The sequence below is a fragment of the Gambusia affinis genome, linkage group LG08 (assembly GCF_019740435.1).
Source record: "Gambusia affinis linkage group LG08, SWU_Gaff_1.0, whole genome shotgun sequence".
Taxonomy (NCBI): Eukaryota; Metazoa; Chordata; class Actinopteri; order Cyprinodontiformes; family Poeciliidae; genus Gambusia; species Gambusia affinis.
The window spans coordinates 20,915,049-20,935,881 of record NC_057875.1 but is presented as its reverse complement, the minus strand read 5'-3'; the positions used below and the strand labels follow the sequence as shown (position 1 = coordinate 20,935,881).

General features: G+C 39.8%; 1 protein-coding gene across 3 annotated transcripts in view; it reads right to left on the bottom strand.

The window, feature by feature from the left end:
* LOC122835252 (A disintegrin and metalloproteinase with thrombospondin motifs 20) overlaps positions 1–20,833 on the bottom strand; it is a 92,678-nt gene that overhangs the window by 35,190 nt on the left and 36,655 nt on the right. For all 3 annotated transcript variants that reach the window (XM_044124135.1, XM_044124136.1, XM_044124137.1), the window contains 7 exons: positions 10,337–10,482; positions 10,031–10,212; positions 8,728–8,864; positions 7,598–7,715; positions 4,336–4,431; positions 556–722; positions 248–377 (listed from right to left, as the gene is read on the bottom strand). In XM_044124135.1, coding sequence (XP_043980070.1) covers positions 248–377; positions 556–722; positions 4,336–4,431; positions 7,598–7,715; positions 8,728–8,864; positions 10,031–10,212; positions 10,337–10,482 — 976 coding nt within the window. The remainder of the gene's footprint in view (positions 1–247; positions 378–555; positions 723–4,335; positions 4,432–7,597; positions 7,716–8,727; positions 8,865–10,030; positions 10,213–10,336; positions 10,483–20,833) is intronic.

Sequence of the window (20,833 nt, the reverse complement as noted above, 5' to 3'; positions counted from 1 at the left end):
GCTTGACAAGTAGGAAGAGAAGCAACCAGGAAGAGAAGCAACCAGGAAGATAAGCGCGTGACCTGGCAGAGAAATAAAAACCAATTCCAAGGAAACAAGAGACTGGTGACCTCTGATGTGGGAAACACAGATTTTCCGGCATTCATGCGAGTGATAAATGTGATGAAGAAGTAAAGGTGTTCATCACCCTGACCACAGCGTCCCCACACCACTAAGAGCAGTCTGCACAGCACAGCTGAGGTCTTACCTTGACAAAGGCGGCTGCATTCAAGCCAGGAGCCAGAGGGATCCCACACAAACTGCTCCCTTTGCTCCTCGATGGGTATGTTGAAGGAGTAACGCACATCTGGGTTGTAAAGGTTTCCCACGCACAAGACCTGCCGAAACAACGGTGTCCACACTGAGACATCACATCTTTAAACAGAGGGATCAAAACTCTATTACAACTGCAACAAAGTGAACCTTCTGCAGAAGTTTATGTAAAAAAAAAAAAAAAACAAGGCTCTATCAAAACTGACTTGGTAAATAAAACAAAAATGCAAACGTTTTTAGTACCTGTAAAATGAGCTCCTCCTCGATGCGGTCCGTGCAGTTGATGCGCTCGACTTTTGTATCCGAGCCGCTGTACTCGATGACCGTTCCCTTGAAGGTGATTTCCCTTTTGAACATTGCCACCACAAAGTTCCCATTCAGGAGGAACTTGGACTGTCCGTCAGACAAAGCTGAAAGAAATGACACCGATAGATGAGGAGAGGTTATTTTTGCACGGAGAAAAGAATTCTTCTCAAATTAAGATAATGCTGTGAAAAAGTATTCTTACAGATGTAACTTTTTCCAAAATTTGCTACGTAAACAAACTTTTGTGCATTTTATTTGAATTTAATGAGATATACCAACCCCAAAAAAGTAAACAATTTTGAATTGTAGGGGGTGCTGTAAAATGCTTTCAAATGATTAACATAAAATGAACATGAAATAAAATTAACTTAAGAAATGTCCCCCAGAGTCAATACTTTGTAAATCCACCATTTTACTGCAGTTGCAGCTGAAACTCTTATGTGTGGTGATGTAAGTTAAAAGAAAACAAGACCCTATATTTAATGTGCTTTACTCGATGTGGAATATATTTCTTTGTTTCTGTTCATAATTCCACACCAGCTATAAAAACAGAATATATATTTGAATGCTTTGTCAAAGTCATTGCTACAGGGAAATTTGAGTTAGCTGGTGGTATGCAGCATGACTCCCCTCAAATACTGGCACTGCAATGTAAACAAAGTCTTTCCGTGAACTGCAAATGCAAATGGATACATAAATGTTCATTTGTAAGCAACCGACCAAATTCCTCTACGGCCAAATCCTCTACAGTGAAACATATATTTTCCAAGAAACCTGGAGTTAATTCCAATTCAACGGTATTCACCAAACTGAATGAAGGTGATTATTCCTCCAGATAAAACTTTGTTTACCCTCTAATTCGCATATTGGTGCATTCCAGCAAACCAATTATGACTGACAATGATCTCTACGTATCGCACGAATGTGCCGGAAAAACACATACATGGACTACATACTACACAGGACATAAACAGCTGCAACCTTTCTTCATGCCTGACAGACACCAGATGTGGAAGACTGTTTTCCAAAGAACACTTAACTAATTTGGCCTAGATATTTTCAAGTGTATAAAGACATGTTTTATTTAGACCAGTGGAGGAAAGAAGAAGAGACAGAACAATTAAACACACGAGCAAGAATGACTGAGAACAAATTAGGAAAAAGCTACGTTTTAATGCATAACTAAAACACTTCTCTAAGTGCTGGTCATTTACAGCACTATGAACTTTGTAGATGCTGAATTGACATCATGCCTAGCTTGTTTTGTTGAGAAACGCAAACTTTTCAATCAGGAATACTGACTTATTCTGAACTTTTATAGATTGATAAATAGATATTTGGATTCTGGGTTTGAATTCTTGAACAGGTGTTGTTTTGTTTTTTTTCTGTAATATCCAACAGAAGAGACACTAAAACTGAGGAAAATTTTGAAGAGATTTGTGGTTATTATATGAATAAATATACTTTTCAAGATATTTTGCTAAATTTTGGTTTTGACCTTCCTTTCCATCAGTCTCTTGCTTAAAAACAAACATACACAGACGCACAAAGGTCAAACTATCCTTATGTCCGTATATCAGCTTTCACACAGCCTGGGTTGCACATGCTTCCAATTAGCACTTATTAAAGCCTCGTTTATCGTCCACATGGCTGACACTTCATTCCTAACAAAACCTCAACCAACCCAGATGGATGAACACCCCTCTTGAAATCCCATGTTGTCCAAGCTCAATGAAAATTGTAGATTTGTTTGAAGTGTTTGGACACCAGTTTGGCCTCGTTTCCATTTCCTTTCACTACAAATAACAGCCTTTCCAGAGCAGGGTCAAAAAGTGATAAATGGTTTTAAAATGTGGTTCTAAAAAGAATCATATCAAAATCAAATCAAAATTTATTTGTATAGCACATTTCAGCAGCAAAGCATTTCAAAGTGCTTTGCATCAAATCAAACACAAAAACACAATGGAACATAGAATCAACAATAAAAACACAACATTAAGTGAGATTCCGTCAATAAATCTGCAATTGATTACATTTCAAATCCAACTCTAAACAGGTGGGTTTTTAGTTGAGATTTAAAGGAAGGCAGTGTTTCAGCTGTTTTACAGTTTTCTGGAAGTTTGTTCCAGATTTGTGGTGCATAGATGCTGAATGCTGCTTCTCCTCGTTTGGTTCTGGTTCTGGGGATGCAGAGCAGAACCAGAACCAGAACCTGAGAGGTCTGGGAGGTTGATACAACAGCAGCAGATATTTAATGTATTGTGGTGCTAAACCATTCAGTGATTTATAAACTAACAACAGTATTTTAAACTCTATTCTTTGAGCTACAGGGAGCCAGTGGAGGGACTTTAAAACTGGTGTTATGTGCTCTATCTTCCTGGTTTTAGTGAGAACTCCAGCAGCAGCATTTTGGATCAGCTGCAGCTGTTTGATTGATTTGTTGGACAGACCTGTGAAGACGCTGTTGCAATAATCAATACGACTGAAGATAAACGCATGGATGTGTTTCTCTAGATCTGGCTGAGACAGTAATCCTTTAATCCTGGAAATGTTTTTCAGGTGATAGAAGGCCGACTTTGTAACTGTCTTTATGTAGCTCAGAATGTTCAGGTCAGAGTCCATCACTACTCCCAGGTTTCTGGCCTGATCACTGGTTTTTAGTTATAATAACTGAAGCTGTGCACTGACTCTAGATCTATAACTCTAGATCTATAACTCTAGATCGTTCCTCTTTAGGTCCAAAGATAATAACTTCAGTTTTGTTTCTGTTCAGCTGAAGGAATTTTTCGCACATCCACACATTTATCTGTTATAAGCATCTGTTCAGTGATTGGGTGGGTTCTGAATCACCTGGTGACATCGTAATGTAGAGCTGTGTGTAATCTGCATAGTTATGGTAGCTAATATTATTTCCTGTTATAACCTGAGAATAATAGCGTTGACCATTGTGAGCGCTGCCTCCCCTACATATTTCTGCTTAAAGCTTAGACAGGTGACCATTTTTTACATAACTTGTTCAAATTGACACTTACTACCACATACATCACATATACACATACAAGTATATGTCTCATATACTTGTCAGTATATGAGACAAGTGAGGAAAAAAAATTGAGCTAGATGCTCCAGTCTTTTTCTAAGAACATTTCTTTAAATCAATTTTTTTCTTAACTTTGACCTTAACAAACCCAAGTGAGCTCTGCAGTGCTTTAGTATCGAATGGGTTTTTACTGAACCCAAGCCATTGATGCGCGTCGGAGTGATTTTGGGTTGGCCGGCAACTTCTTGTCACCGTTACAGGATTTCACTGTTTATGGCCAATTCACTGGATCACCTCTTATGAATGGGTTTATAATTCTTTTAAAGACTGATTCATATCAGAAACTTCTCAACATTTCTGTTTAGTTTTTATTTTATGTTTTGTTTTTTGTTTTTGTTTTTAGATCAGGGCATGATGAGATGTTTCTTGACATATTTTTGTCTACTTCATTGCATCAGACTGGTTCTATTAGAGTGATTTTCTCGATTTTCCGGATCTGGCTGTAATATGAATTTGACACAAAAAAAATGAACCAAATGTGCTAAATTCTGTTTTAACAGGCTGGGGCTAAACTTTCTAACAGGGCCAGGTTATCTTGGATAGTTGTTTCCATTAATAAATGAAATCGTCACCTTAGAGCTATAGATTGAATTTTCTGTTATCTTCTATTAACTCACCGAGGTAGTTGTCATCTTCTGGTTTTCCAGAGTAGCTAACCTGTTTGATGTCAATATTGGTGGCTCCGGCTGGAATCCGCACAACTGTGTTATAGCCTGACCAAAAAAACAACAACAAAATAAATGCATAGAGAGAAATGACAGACAGTAAACATGGAAAGCTGCACGTATTGTAAGAGGTCTCAAAAGGGAATGAAGTAGCTGCAAGAGCGTCAACAAAAAAATTCAGACTTGACTTTCGTAACAGCTTCACTATGCTACAATAAACTCCATTCAGAGAAGCTCAGGTCCCTCTACTGGGGATTTAAATGTCACACTTGGAGAAATATGAAAACTGTCATCTCCAATAATCTGCATGAGAACTTGGTTTTAGTTCTAGAGGCTGTTCACAAAATGATCTGTAATTACTCCCTGGCCTTTCTATTTTGGCCTGTAATTACGGCGCCTGTTTTGTTGTATGGTGATGACCTGACACAGAAAACAAGGCAGTGTGTGTGTGCGTGTGAGAGAGAAATAAAGACAAAGAGAGGAACTCATTGAAAGCCAAGTGGTGACAACTAAATTGTACGTATGAAGACTATAATACAGGATGACAAATACATGATTAACATACAGAGGTGAATAGTAACTTGTTACATTCACACAGTTACATTGCATTATCAATATGAAGTACTGCAACTCTTATGTACAACTTCTGGAAACCTCACCCACTGCGAGTATCGGTGCGATGCATCAGTAGCCAGAAGTTAGAAATTGAAAAAAAAACAACTGCAGACGTCCCGCTCGGAAAGCCGGAAAAACTAAAACCACACACCATTACGATTCGAAAGGTCGACTTTGCATTTCAATACGGGCCACTTCTCCCACCAGCAGCAGTAACACTGAAGTGGAAACATGTTTATTTTACAAGACACACTTGTAAAATTAATGTTGCATGAAGCACCAGCAACAAATTATGTTTATGTTTGCTTATGGAAAGTAAAAATGTAAAACAATGTTTGAAAGAGGAATAATGTCTGCCTGGGCATCGGCATGTTTAAAGTCTGACTCCTCCGACGTTGTTGCTTGTTCATTGGAATGCTGTTCCGACTTCTGATGTAAATAAAAAGCAGCATAACTTCACAGAATAAGAAACATGTGTAAACCAAAAATGCACCAGACCTTCAGTTTATGTGGAAGTGACACCTTTTGTTGGTCCACAAGTGTTTTTGTTCTAATGTAATTTCCTGTCACCAGAGTCCATTATGCCATTTGGTGATGACTGTGCGGTAAACTAACAACAGTACTTTACCCTGTTCTATCATATATATGAACCTATCTTAAGTTTTAATTCAGAAAGTTTTAAACTTAAAAATGCTGATTTAGAAAACTTCTGCCTAACGGTTATTTTTTTTTCCATTACATTTTTGGTGCTATTTTTCATTTCAGTCTTTAAAACATTGATTTTTGCTAAGCGTTTAGCAACAATGTGGCTTTTTTTTTTTGTTGTTTTTTTTTTTTTACCTTTGATTTAGTCATGAATTGGCATTGGCATGAATCAAAATTTCAGGAGACTGAAGAGATTTAATTGAATTTCTGTCATTGCTATTTAAGCTAAATAAGCCAGGGAAGCAAATCAGTATAAAGTGATCTTAAGTCAAAGTTTAAGCTAGCACCTTGAGCCACTCGGGGGCAGCAGTCAGTTTACTTATCTACCTCTCATCACGGTTTTATATTGTTCCCAGAAAAATAAATTATGATTCACCTGTGTCACAATAATTTGTCAGTGCCAAAAAAAAAAAAACACAAACAAAAAAAGCAACGTTTTCTGTATACCGTTATAAGGACACCTATTTTTCCACAAATAAAAATCTCACATTACTGCATTCTTCTTGTTTTTTTCTTATGGCTATAATAACTCATATTCCCTCTAATGTTAAAATGTTTAAAGTTTAAGGCTTGTTGTCCTTAACTGAGCTCAACAAATATCAGTTTAGTAGCTTTGAGACGGTTATTGCAAAGAATAATTTCCCTTTATGCTATTCTGGTTTTTGTGGTGTTTCACACATCATAGTTGTAGTGCTATTATCGTCAGAAGAGTCTACTGAGAGACAGTAAACAAGTCTAGATCATAGAACGTCACAATCTGAGAGCTTGAGGTTTACACTCCACGACTCTGTGCTTTTCTCAATCAGAAATGTTTTTAGGCAGTAAAACTTGACTTTTTGTTGACAAAGAGTGTCGTAGGCCTTTTTTCAGTCATCTGACAATATTTGCAGAAACAGGTGAGGGAGGGGAAGCTCTGGACTGTTCCATGCTCCATACAGCTGGCGAAAAAGACTCGTAAAATAAAGTTACTTTAGAAATCTTTGGTACCAAATGAACACATTTATTTTTGTCCAATTCTTTCAAGTGTCACACCTAAAAGTCTAAACTTCACTGTTGGGGCATCATGAGGATGTTGGGTAATCATGGTATTTTATTTTTTATCGAGCTAGGAACAGAGTTATGAAGACTAAATAGAGGAAGGTCAATAGTCCACAAATAAGACATTAAGAGGCATCTAACAAAAGAAACAAAAAGGAGGAGTTGACAGTGAGACAAGCCCAGATCCTTGAAGCAGAAGGATATCCTGCCTGGGCTGCACTCCCACTTGTTTCCCCCTTCTTAAAGTTAAGCCAGATATCCAGGACATGACGTCAGCAGCTGGTTTGGTTGAATTCAGCCTTCTACCTTTTTGCCTCCAAGCAGCCAAGAGCGAGCGATGGATGAAAGCTACCAGCTAGAGATGCAAATGCTTAGTGTCAAACTTGCAGGAGTAAGCAAGAGGAAAACCCCACCCAGGGCTGTTTGTTGTTTGCTAATGCTTCAACTGTGCTGTTGCCCAAACCTCGACAGAATTGGACGGAGTCAGCTGCTGGCTCACGCTGCACACTTGTTGCCATTGAAGCAAAATGAGGTGAGGTGAGGTGGGTTCATCGCTTTCTAAAGCTTTGGAGGAAATAGGCTTTGATTGGGCATTTTCCCAAATTTGTCAAAAAACATGCGTACGTGCATATGATGTGGATAAACATAACCAGACAGGAAATCAGAGTCAAACACAGCCATGTGGCCTGTCCTGTCAACACAGTGACAAAGAGGAATTGGAAATCTGCCTTGGCCCTTATGCGTTTACTCTGTATCCCCATTTATCTTGCTGAAGCTGCTGACACGATATGGTGTACGCTCAAGAGCAACACAGACAGCTTTAAGAGAGGATGGGAATCTGAGCAGCGGTGCTTACCATACTGGGCGTCGTTGAAGGTCCCCGCCAGAGTTTTGCATGAGGAGTTGTCCCCACCGCACACTCCACATTTGTCATTCCTCGCCTTTGAGTTGAGAACATGGTCACAGCCTGCTTGCTAAAAAGACAAGAGGACAATTTATATCAGATGTCAAAAAGAAAAAAGAATGCAGTGAATATGCCAGCTGAATATATGCATTAGTCACTGTTAGATTTTTAAGTTAGATTTACTTATATGTTACCAAAGACACTCGGGCTTTGATAAAATCAGATTTCTTAATGAAATTTGACGTTTTTTGTGATTGGCACTGATTGAAGTTGGTCGAAACTAAAAAAAAAATCTGATCTTTTTCCATTTAGTGAATGCCTCATAGATGAGCTGTGACAATAACTCTCTTTAAAACGAGAGAGGAACAACTTTTTCAGTGACATTAGGGTTTTTAAAAATGAAGCTTGAGGAAGCACAAAACCCATACAAATCCATTTAAAAATAAACTTTTTATTTATTGTGTGGATGCTATTTAAAGAGAGAGAGAGCCACGCACCATCAGATAACATGAAGGCTAATCATATTACAGCAAAGCCACCCTGTTTCATCTCTCTGAGAGTTCAACCCCACAGTGTGGGAGTATGCTAGATTGAGGGATTCTGGGAATATTTAATCTAGGGAAGAAACAGAGACTGTTGTTTACAATTACTAATGATAAATGCTGAAATGTCAACGCCATAAATCTTTTGACATTGTTTTAAAATAACTGCAAAACCATCTGCTATAAACGTATCCCTCGCACATTGTCGTGTCAGGTAAAAATATATTTAAACGCTGTTGAGTGCAGAAAATAATCTGAATTATCTAAAATCAGTGACAGTGAGTCAAAGGTTTGCAAAGACCGCAGATGGAAAATCTGTCACAAAACTCTGTTCAGTGCAGCTTTATTAATGATTGCAACCGAGAAATGGTTAACTAAAAAGTTACTCAAGTTACCCCCAACTGGATGTAAACACACCTTTAGCTTGCCAGCGCTGGCTTCTCTGCGACTACAACATAATACTTCTGACGTAGATTTAAGCTTGTGTATTTATGTCTTACAGTGTGCTGTGACAGCAAGAAAATAAATATACAGATCTACCCTGCAGAGGCCTTGAACACAGATGTCGTAAGTGTCTGGACCACACGGAGTGCCGTCCACCACGCGGTCCTTCAGCTGATAGTAAGCCATAGTGCCAGCGACCCGGCAAAAGAGCTTACAGCGATCCTTCATTAGTACTGAACAGAAAGAGGAAGGGGAAACGTTAGACTGCGACTAATTGAGCTAATTGCAAACACAGACCGTAATGTAAAGACCTGGGGGTGAGTTGTGCAATCACAAATTCATAACACCTTTTTCTGCAAACATCAGCAGAGTCCTCTAAGCCACATCTTTGTTTAGCGCTTGGATGAAAGTCAAGTTTTATTTGACACAGTGCCGTCTCCAGGGGCTGTCTTCTTTCCCTGTATGGTCTCAATTAAAAGAGTGAATCACCTCCAGTAAATTTACCAGATGGTAATCTTGCGGGTTGTCCATCTTGTCTGAGGCGCAGCTGCGTGGGGTTGCAGCTGTCAGGGGAGGAGAGGGGAGGCTGGTTTGAAAGGGCCACATGCGGCTTTTACAGCACTTCTGGTTACCAACTTGCATCACTCACAGGGCAGATAGAAGAATCGGTGCCATGTCAGGAGAGTACAGCGGACGAGAAGCACTTAATGGGTAGGAGATTCTCAAAAGACAAATGTCAACTTTTAGTATCTGATTGTTTTGTGCCCTTAAGCATTTTTAAAGGTTCACAAGCAGGAAAACAGCCCAAGCTCACAAGAAGAGCAGTCAAGATGATCGGCTCCCATTTGTGGACAACCAGCTTTTGTGTCATTGAAGCGCATCACGTCACAATCCCACCGCTCATGGCCCGTCTACACAGTCTATCGTCTTCCTCTGCACATGTGGGTTGCTTTGGGGTCATAAACCGTCCATTCAAATGTCTAGTTGTGGTCGCAGCAAAATATTGAAATTCAACATCAAGATCTGCTGTTTGAATGTATCCTTAGATAAAGTAATAATAATTTAACGCATCTCCGCTAATTTCTACATTTTGTTTAAAAAGTTTGAGACTGTCAAATTACATCTATTTCCTTCTATTCTATCACATCCTTTGCCAACTTATTATAAAAATCAAAGTTATTACAAAGAAGCAAAATCCTTGAAGGAATTTCAATGCATCATGATGTGTAAATGACAGACAGAAGATGGTGGGAAAAAAGAAAACAACAGCAGCTTTTTCATGCACACCAAAATTTGATTTCAAAGTGACAATATGAAGTATTTCAATTCACTGACTGCAGTGTTTGATTTCAAATTTGCGACCTTTTCCCAACTCCTCTTGTTCCGTGAGTGTACTCACTGCCACTGTATTTGGGGACCCATCTGACGGCAGGAGGTAGGCCGTTGATATTAAAGTGCTTGCCATCAAACTGAGAGCACTGCTCTTCTCTGAAGTCCTTCCTTTCCCGCGGACACGGCTCAGTGTTGCAGGAGCGGAACTTCATCCTGCGGCCCACGCAGAATCTCCCGCCGTTTCTGGGCCTACGACGTTGAACGATAAAAAAATCAAAAGTGCTGAGCCTGTTTCTCATGTTTTTCTTTCAGATCGTTGTTGACATGTAATGATGTAAGATTTCTTTAATACGCATAAGGGATTCTTTCTTACTCAGGTTTGTTGCAGTCTCTGGTGGTGCTCCTCGTTCCTCCACCACACGACCTGGAGCAAACGCTGTAGGGCCCCCAGGGGCCCCACTCTCCATTCACAGGCTGAATGTCCAACTCCTTGTTTATGCACATCCCATGTTTGCAATACTGCGTGCAAAAACACACAAACGGGTAAATAGCAATGGCTGCGACTCTTGTCGATATCATCAGAAATTGTGATAAGCACAGCTCGGAAAGTCAAATCAAAGTAACCGCCTAAAACCGGTATTTTACCTCAAATCATCTTTTAGCTATTGTTTACAGTGTACCCAAAAGAGGTGCCCTCAGGCGATTCACAGCGGGCGCATTTCACTTTGTGTGTAACCAAATCCCCTCCTGAGTGACTCGGATATCAGAGGGTCCTGTTTGCTGAAAGAATGCAGGACAAGACGGCGTCTGTCTGGGTACGCAGCCCACCGCCCGCGCACACAGGTGGTGGCCAGTGTCACTGTGATAGGGAAACTCTAGAGTTGCGATAACAAGAGGAACAAAACTTATTACTGGCTCAACATCAGGAGCTCTCTTCTCTTGCTCAGTTGAAGCAAGCGAACTGATGGGCAATGTGGGAAAACACAACAGCACCTTCTTGCCAGCGTTTATCATCTGTTGGTTCATCTTAATTTTTTGCTAGATTATGCACCATTATTCTGTTTTATTCCTTTTAATGTTTCATTATATTTGAAATGAACACAATCCCCTTAAGAAAGCATCTAAACATGTCTATCAGTGTTCAGGTTAGTAATAGAGGTGGAAAAAAAAAAAAGAAACAAAGGAAAATCTTTTAAATCAGTAAACGCACCACACGGTACAGTAAGGGAGATGACTAGGTCAAGAAGATTCAGGCACCATCCACATGGAAAATTTTTTTTCTAAAAGGCCGTCGGTTTCATAAACACTCGCGTCCACATGGGATCATTTGCAGAAAGGTTTTCACCCACAAAGCAGCGAAACGGCAGAGACGCATCTGGGATTATAGGCTGGGCAAGTTTTCACAAAAGAGTTGTTTTCACTGTCCACACCCGCCCAGTGGAGAAATTTTCACTCCGGTTGTCTACCAAAGTGTCCACAAGTATAGATAGCTCTATGTGTGTTGGCTATATTTCTGATCAATGAGGTGTAAGTGTTCAACAGGAGAAGAGAGACTTCGACTTAAAGCAGCCGACTGAATGAGTTGAATGGAAAACAGAAATTTTTCTGCAGTCTTTAGAAACTTTTAGACTTAAAATGAGAGCCTGTATTATTTAAATATATATATATTGAGACTGTTGTTTTAGTTATGATAGCCACTTGAAACAAATTGCTAAAGTAAGTCGACTAAAATGTCAATTCCTGCACCATTTTTGTCTCTGGTTTTTAAAGCCGTGGCAAAACTTCTACTTTCAGGAATAATTAAAAAATGTTTAAAAAGAGACCAGAACTGGTCATAATTGAAATGAACAGTTAAAAAAAAAAAAAAGAAAAACTGGAGATTAGAGATAGGCCACAAACCTCTGATTAGTGCAGCTCTAATTTCCATAACGCAAATTGAAAACAGAAACAGAAATTAGTTGATGCATCTGCTGTTAAGCATTTAATCTGAGGTAATATCAGGTTTAAGTCTCAGCGCAATTACATATCACATTATGTTTTTCTTAAAAATAAACAAACTAAAGACTCTAAACAACTAAACACTTCCAAAACATGGTAGTAATGCCTCTTTGTTGAAACCTGGCTTAGTTTTCATATCTGTTATTCAAGCCAGAGGTTTCAATGGCAAAGTGTTAACTCGGCGCACATTCACAGACAGGTGTTAAGAGTTGCACAAGCTGCAAATGTTTACAAAATCCACGTTTGTTTTTCTTGGAAATGTCTTGACTCGAGTCCTCGGGTCTGGAGCCAACAGGAAATGCAAAGGCGCTGATAATTTGGTTGGAGCGCCATCTATCTGGATCCAGAGGGGTAATTTATCAAGACGTGCTGACAAGAAAGTGATGAATTATCCATATAAGTGGTATAAATGGCTTCCATGCAGTAAAAAGGTGAACAGATGCATTTATTTGAAGGTTGAGCAACAACAGGAATGACAAAAAGCTAAGTGCCAAAGGTTTTCATACTCTATACCAGTGTTTCCCAATTCCAGTCCCCTGCCTGCATGTTTTAGGTCAGGGGTCACCAAGCTCGGTCCTCGAGGGCCGGCATCCAGCACGTTTTAGTTCTCTCCCTGGTGGCACCAACAACCTTTTCAGCATGTCAGTGTTCTTCTTAGGCCGTCTAACGTGCCATCATCTGATTCAGGTGCGTTAAACCAAGGAGAGAACTAAAACATGCAGGAGGCCGGCCCTCGAGGACCGAGTTTGGGGACCCCTGTTTTAGGTGTTTCCCTTCTGCCACACACCTGGATTGAACCTTTGGGTGATTAACAGGCTCCTGCAGTACTTGGTGGCTGCAGAAGATGTCATGCAATCATTTGAATCAGCTGTTCTGGTATAGAGGCACATCTAAAACATGCAGGCAGGGGGGGCCCCGAGGACTGGAATTGGGAAACACTGCTCTATACTCTACCCCACATTAATGCCATGTTAACATTACAAATGTGATTGTAACTGTATGCAGTTATATACAACACACAGTACTGCGTGATTTTGAAATGGAGAATGCAGCATGTATAGTATTAATAAAAAAAAAAGTATTAGTAAGAAAAATGTGCTATGGGTCTGTCTACATCTTTTTATGCAATAAAAGTCAGTAGTTTAAGTTGCGTAAGTATTTTTTGCAATTTTCTCCTACATTTGCCAAATATTTGAATTTATTACGTCACGTTCAGTACACCATCATGATTGACAGCGTGAAGACCTTCTCCTTGGCTCTGATTGGTTGTTTCTGATTGGGAGCAGGGAGTTTCTGCAAATCGCAGGAGAAGGAAGAGGAGATAGATTTTTTTCACAGATTATCCATCTCCGACTATACTGTTAACAAACATGCCAAAAACAGTTTTTGTAAAAAAAAAAAACTACATAGTGGAAAGGTGTATAAATGTTTGTGGAGATTGTAGGATAGTAAAATCACATTTTAGAGTAAGTTCACAGCAGTTTTTCTTTTTTTTTTTTTTTTGTTCCCCCAGGTCCCTTCCCCCCAAACCAACTTAGTGACTCGCAACCCAGACCGTCGCATCTCTTGCATGCATTTCAACCCATCCCCCTTTATCCTCGTAATGGGAAATTGCCAAAGCCACGCAGAGACCACCACAGCGCAGCCAGGCAGCGAGACCCAAGGACCTGTCAAGCATAAGGAGGACTGTCTGTCACGCAGCACCAAAAGGCTGTCTAAGCCACTGAGGCATTCCTCTATCCCCACTGACAGCCTGTGTTTACAGCCATTTTGTGTGGCTTGAAAAGGTGATGCGGGAGGAGGGGGAAAAGAAAAAAAAAAAGAGAAAAAGGGGGCAACAGAAAGGGGGGGAAAAAAACATCTGTGAGAGGTGATGTATGCGAATGTGAGCATGTGAACGAGTGAGAGTGTGCGCAGGATTGAATGTGCATTGGACGGAGTGCCAGAGTGACTGCTGAAGGGGGTCCTGAGACATCTGGGGGCCATGCACAGTTCCAATTAGCCTCCTTCTAAAAAGAGTGCAAACACGCTTTAAAAGCGCCGAGGTGGCAAGCACTGCGCAAAGTTCAAACTGGCGTTACTGGTACGTTCCGGGAAAGGTCGTCAAACTTTGCTTAAAGTTTAATGTGTTGTGAGACATTTGAAGGTCCTGTGGGAGAAACGCACACAGCTCTGACAAGCATGTGTTTGAAATCAGGAACTTGACTCTGGCTCGCCAACACATGTCAATATGTGCATAATCAGAGTGAGATCTGGTCTATCTTTCCCTGTCCTGTTAGCAAATATGCAAACAATTTTGTCACTTGTGTCTTAGCTGAAATTCTTAGCGCTTAAGGTACAGCCTCAACCCAACCTCGACCCTCAAAAGAGCGGCTACGTATATCCTACATGCAACAGAGAGAGCAACTAGTAAAACAGAAGCGGTCTGTAATTGTCAGGAAGCTACGGTAGAGAGCACCTTATTTCGAAGCTAAAGCCATACATCACTGCAGGAATGAGAAGGCGGCGAACCCCGCTCTTTCATTTTAACACGGCCGTTTCCAAACGACATCACCTTTCATGTTGTTGTGTTTTTCTCCTGGCTGTGAATAGGGAATACGCTTTAACCTTGACCTCTTGGTATATGTGTCTAAGTGTTGACGGCAAGCCCTCGGGTCTGATATGGAAGCAAAATTTAAAAAATAAAAAAAAACTAATCAAAAATAACTGGAGCCACCTATCAGAGAGGGAGATTATGGACCATAACAGCTGCTTTCCAATAAGCCACCATTCACTTATACATATGTTAGGACTTGACCTGAAGGTGGGAGGTGATAGGCAGGGACCCTCTAAGGAACCCTGCTTGGGTGGAGACTGGACATAATCCAAATGACAGCTGTTACTTCAAAGTGGATTTACGCCGGCTGACAGTCCTGGATTTCCTTATTTGCCTGTCAGATCCATTTCTTGTAGTGGAAAGACAAGAGGAAAAGGAACGAGGACGTACAGAGGAAGGACCGACTGCGACCTGAAGCAAGCGCATCTTTTCTCACGTAGCCTCATTTCCTGCCCTGTTTGTTGCTACCTCTCTATAATCCCTCCGTGCCGCACATCTTTTAAAGAAATGCAGAGGGTGTCATTAGTGGGGATGAGTCGTTTGGCTACATCAGCTGTTCCATTCACGTACACTTCAGGGCTTTACTTTTACTGCTGGTGAGGCTTGCTTATAATCATCCCTGTACAACCAGCAAGAAACTAACACCTGCAACTTTTTTAAAGCTAGAATCCTGAATAAATGTATATCGAAATGGACAGAAAGAGAATTAGATTTCTATGCTAAAAACATAAAATTTAACTGTCTTATGTACCTGCAAATTGATATTGTGGGTGGGCGAGACCAATCCACATAGCAGTTTTTAGATTGAAAGGTAAAGGTGCACTTACTGCGCTCAGTTACAAAAACTGGGAGGTGCACGACCAGAGTGCAAGGCCAACAGCCTGGGGAAGGACTGGTGCAATTGACGCACGCCTCTTGGTGCCCAGTTCAATGTGCACACTATAAACCCAGCTGAAATAATGTAACAACGAGGAACAGGTGATTGTCATTACCTAGGCGTGTTGCAGCTTTGGGGTTAGCTGCGGGGAAAATTGCTTAAATGACATTGAATGTACAAAGAAGCAACCGTGGCAGAGGCGGGGCAGGAGCAATAACCGAAGAGAGCAAAACCCACAAACGTAAAATACAGAATTTCAGGCAAATTACAGAATTAACAAAAAAAATACAAAATGCTATAATATCCAATAGATTATGGCGATTACATTTAATACTTTCTGTACACATTGAAACACTGGACACCCTTTTTGTTATTTTTTAAATCAAGGTTGCTCAGTGCTGCTGATTCTTTTAAAGAAGTGCCATTCAAAATTTAACTGTACTTAGGTACAGCACTTGACAGCATATTTTGTGTTGTTTCTTACAAAGATGCTGATGCTTTTACAGACAATTTACAAAGAGTGAACTGGAAACCCCTTGAAAGATATTGTACAATCTTTTTAAACACAGATCTCAACATCGTCAAAACCTCAATTTAGATACAAATCCATGCACAAAAAAAAAAAGAAATATAAAATTCAATAGATTGAAACTTGACACCACAACCTGTCAGAGTGACAGTTTTATTCTTACAAATCCATTGTATAGATGGTAGAAACATAAACTATTTATTTTCTAGTAATGTAAAAATAAAAAATACCACAGGTTATTTTAATATTACAGGGATTATACTGTATGCGCATGTTTTTCAGCCTGCTCTCATTTTCCTGTCAAACTGTAATTGTTAGCAGGCGAATGTGCCCCCTGTCCGATAGAGGGCTATTCATAACTGCAACACATTATACTGTAATCACACAAAGTCATGTCTCCGCTTCCACACAGCCGGTCGTGAAAGCTGCTCTCAGCGACTACCGGACACAGTAATGCCATCAGCAAACTCAGCGGCGGCTAAAACAACAATCTTCTTGTTAGGCCAAATCCACAGATATGTCTGTGATGACGGCGAATCAAAGCAGCAACATCCTGCAAATATCCAGAGATTAGCTGCAAGTGACACCGATGCCATTCGCACGACTCCGAGGTCTCTAACAAGAGCACGCGCTCAAAGAACATGTCACATAAGGGTTTCGAGGTGCCAGAGAAATCTCTGGCCAGTTTCTCATCAGCAGAGTACAATTAATTGTCAATTAATGGTTTATTAATAGTTAGTTCCAATCAATTAATGACAAACATCCTAAAGAGGGCGCCGATGGTCATCCTGCAGCAGAAACACTTGATACAGAATTGGACATGGCTGGGAATCCCAGAACAGGAAAGAGAAATGGTCCAAATGGAGCCCGGTGCGGGACGTAGAATGCATTTTATTGTAATGTAAAGAGGTAAAAAGGTCTTAAAGTTTGACGTTAAATAGCATGAATAAATCATTCAGCCAAGCGTGAACTTCTAATTCAAAAATTATCAATGAGCTACAAAGGCGAGGATGTGATGACCGACGAGCGGAGTGGCATGACACCGCAGAATTGTAATATGATACAAAAAGACATGATGCCAATAAGCACAGATGATTTAATTTAACTTTAATGATGTGAGGAAAAAACACAATTGTCTGTTTATCCAGTTAGTATTTAACAGAAATGTCAAAAAATGCTCCTTTTTTTTAAATTCAGCATATCAAAAATGTCGACCTTCGTGTTATGGAAAGTCCTCTTAGAGCAAGAGAACAATTTGATAATCTGGTATTTATCGATTTAGTTGAAAAATTATTACTCTAATTAATTATCAATTAACCATTAGTCATTCGATAAGAGCAATCAACTTTAGATTAACTTATTACTAGATAGCTATATAATTCAGTCATAATTAATCTAACACTGTATAGTAGCATGACAAAATGTTGAAAGATTCAAAGGGTTTAGGTATGTTTACTAAGTGCTCTTAAACTGTTATTACATAAAGTGAAAAAATATATTTACAGTATTAGAGCTGAATCCAGTCAAAACCAAATTGATCAAAAGTACATCCCACCTACCAATTTATAGTTTGGCTGTATTTTTCTGCGTGTATTTGTACACAAACACAAAAGCAGGAAGAATCACTCTTAGCAGCGAGAGCATGTAAAAAAAAAAAAAAGCAAAGGCCTAGTGGGTTAATAGACAAAAGAGAAAGGACGGGGGTGAGGTGGTGGTGGGGTGGTGGCTGTATTTATAGACAACAAGTGATGGGATGCTCTCATTAGAGCGTGGCCCACTGAGTAAGATCACAGACACGCCGCCGAGAGGTCATGTGACCGCATTACACACTCCAGCGCCCTGTGAAAGCAACAGAAAGGGAGCAGGTTCTGGAGGAAGCCACGACTGGAGAAGAAAAGACCGTCGGAGATGAAAGAGGGGGAAAGAGGGCGAAAACTACAACTGAACTCTGACTGTGCCTGATGCCCCTTTGTGACCAAGCAGTGTACAAACAAACTATTTTTCTTTTTCAAACCCTCTGTCATTTAGAGGACGTGCCTATGTCCTTCTATTTGGGCTTTGACCTCAATTACCCAATGCGGTCACAAATTTGTTCCATAACCCGTCGGGACAAAACCATTCTCCCCAGGCGACCAGGGCTCAGGAGGTGAAGTCCATTCAGACGTGTTGCTTTTTATAACATGGTGTGTAATCGCTTTGAATGACGCCACTGTATTGTTCTAATATGGGCCGCAAAGAGGATTTTGGACGAGGATCTGGAGAGTCGGGAGACAATCTCCGGTGTTGTTGTGGTTTTTCCCCCCCGATAGAGGCCAAAGTTGTAATCCTCCGCATATCGCACCTAGAAGCCAACAAACTGACCCGTACATGTAAAGTCTCAAACCTGAAAATGTCTTTGTTTTTTCTTTTCTTTTTTTAGAAAAACATGAAGGGAATGTCTACTGCATTATCCTTTGGCAAAATGCAAGCACCACTTCTTACAGCTTTGTTTCATCAGTGCCTCTTTGCCTCTTTGCAACTCCTTTATAATGGCCACAATTAAGGAGCTAAAAACTAATAGCTGTCCTGTCAAAAGACTGTCCTGTCAAAATCCAAACTGCAATTTCTGTGTTTGCAGAGGTTCCAGCGACACTAAGGGCATCTTTGCTGCTTCTTTAATTAATGATGTCTAGATGGAGGCCCACACTTGGAAACTTTGAAATGATCCACGCTCTCTCTAATTTCAGATGAAGAACTGAGGTGTGCTCAATGAGATGCACACAGCATGGAATATCGCTTTATAAGCTAACTGCACTTCAAATGTCTTCTCAACTTTCTCCCTGACCTGTCTGGTGTGTACATTGATGTTCATGCTGCTGTTTGCTGAACAATGTTCTCCAACAAACCCCAGTCAGATTAAAGCCCCTTAATCTGACCATGAGGACAGAGATGTTTCACGGCAGAGCATGTAAGCATTTTGAGAGGGGCAGTTAAGATTTAAAAGGGCTCCATGTAAAATATCACCACAGTTTCCAGCTTTTACTTGTAAAAAAGAAAAAAGAAGACTGACAGCTTTGGATTATTTTCCTTCCACTTCACAACTGTGCACCACTTTTGGTCTCCGTCTATCAAACAGATCATCAATAAAATACACTGAGCTTTGTGGTTGTAACTGGTCAAAATGTAAACAATTCTTAATGCTTTTTCAAGGTCAAGAAGGACAAAAATACCAGCAGAGTAATGCAAGAGAAAAAAAAATAGTCCAGACAGATGTACAGAACAAAGTGGCACAAAAGTACCAGGATGAGCCGTTTGAATGTGTCGGATTATCAGAGTGTGCAGGCCTCAGGACGAGCACAATCGCACTCACAGACACACAAGCCCGTCGCACAATAACACCACATTAAAGAGTGCATGTATGGACAGGTGAGTGCTGGTGCAGGGTCTCTTTCAATCCACGCTACTTCAAACACCACCCTGCATGGAGATGAAACCGGGGGCCTCAGCGCCACAAACAAAGGTGGTGCTGCAGCTGACGCACGCACAAAGAGAAGATAAATACGTAGAAGGAAAAAAAATGGATGTGAAAGATTTTAAGCTTTTTAAACATTTCCTACTTCAAAGTTGCTTCCTTTTTTACTTTTAGATCAAATAGGTTTTGAGTTATTTCTTTTTTTCTTATAAAAATACAGGGAAGATAATTGTAGCTCTGTTTACGGTTCCGTACAGCTTCCATTAAAACCAAATAAAAAATGTGCTTATTATGCGACTTAAAATGTTAAGGAAAAATAAAAATGAATAAAGATGGAGGGAAACAACAAAGTAGCTTTAACAACTTTCAGTATCCCTCACAAAGAAAATAGTTTTATTGGAGCAGCATGATTTCACACTACGGAGGTTAGAAAGATCCTGTAATTTGACCAGAGAAAAAAGATTGCTTTTTAGTAATTTGTGTGTGCCGTACTTATTGTCACGCCTATGAAACAAATGTAACCAAACTGTGAAGTTTTAATTTATGCTTTCCCTTTTTAAGTGTCTAGAAACGTATTAATTAACAATCCATGCCTCACAGGTTCCCCGAGAAACTTTCTTCAAATAAGAAATGTAAGGTAACATGTCATTTACATGTTTGAGTATCTCATGAAAAGACTACAAAAAATAGATACACGCTTGTAAATCAAAACGTTCAACTGTGGAAGGACGAGGAAATCCCCACAATTTACGGTTGGAGAACTGCAGCAAAGCGATTAAATCTTGAGGCTGCTAAGTGTTAAAGGGGCAGTGTTATTTGTTTTCCAGGCACATAGTGCCATTTTATAGTATTATCCAGTAACTATGTTAACTTCAGTTGTTAAAAATTTATCATATATATCTCAAATATGTCTTAAAAAGAAACTGTACTTTGTAATTTATAGTAATATGTAAATATATTTATTTTCCAATTTTAAAATCATCAACATTCTAGATAAAAAGTGTTGGACCCAAAAAGTGGAACATGTTTCACCGTGTATTGGTTACATAATGTTTTATAACAAATAAATGAAATACATCTCAATTACATGCTTCTTTAACTGATATACAGTCTACAAAATTGCCACAAATCAAATGTATTTTTTCCGGTTGTACGTTCTGGCTTTTTCTAACTCCCCTTGTAAATGTAAATCACTTTGCTCATAAAATAACATTGTTCCTTTACCCAGCAAAGATGAACAGTTTGGTTTTCATTTGATCATAAACGTAATGCAAAGCCATTTTGTTTAAAGCATTAGTGTAAGCTCTTTGCTTTTAATATAATTTCACCTGACAAGCAAACAGATAGTTTCCCAAGGCTAAAAAAAACGAGATGTGAAAAATAAAAAGTCCAGTTCTGTGATGTATATTACCCTTCAAC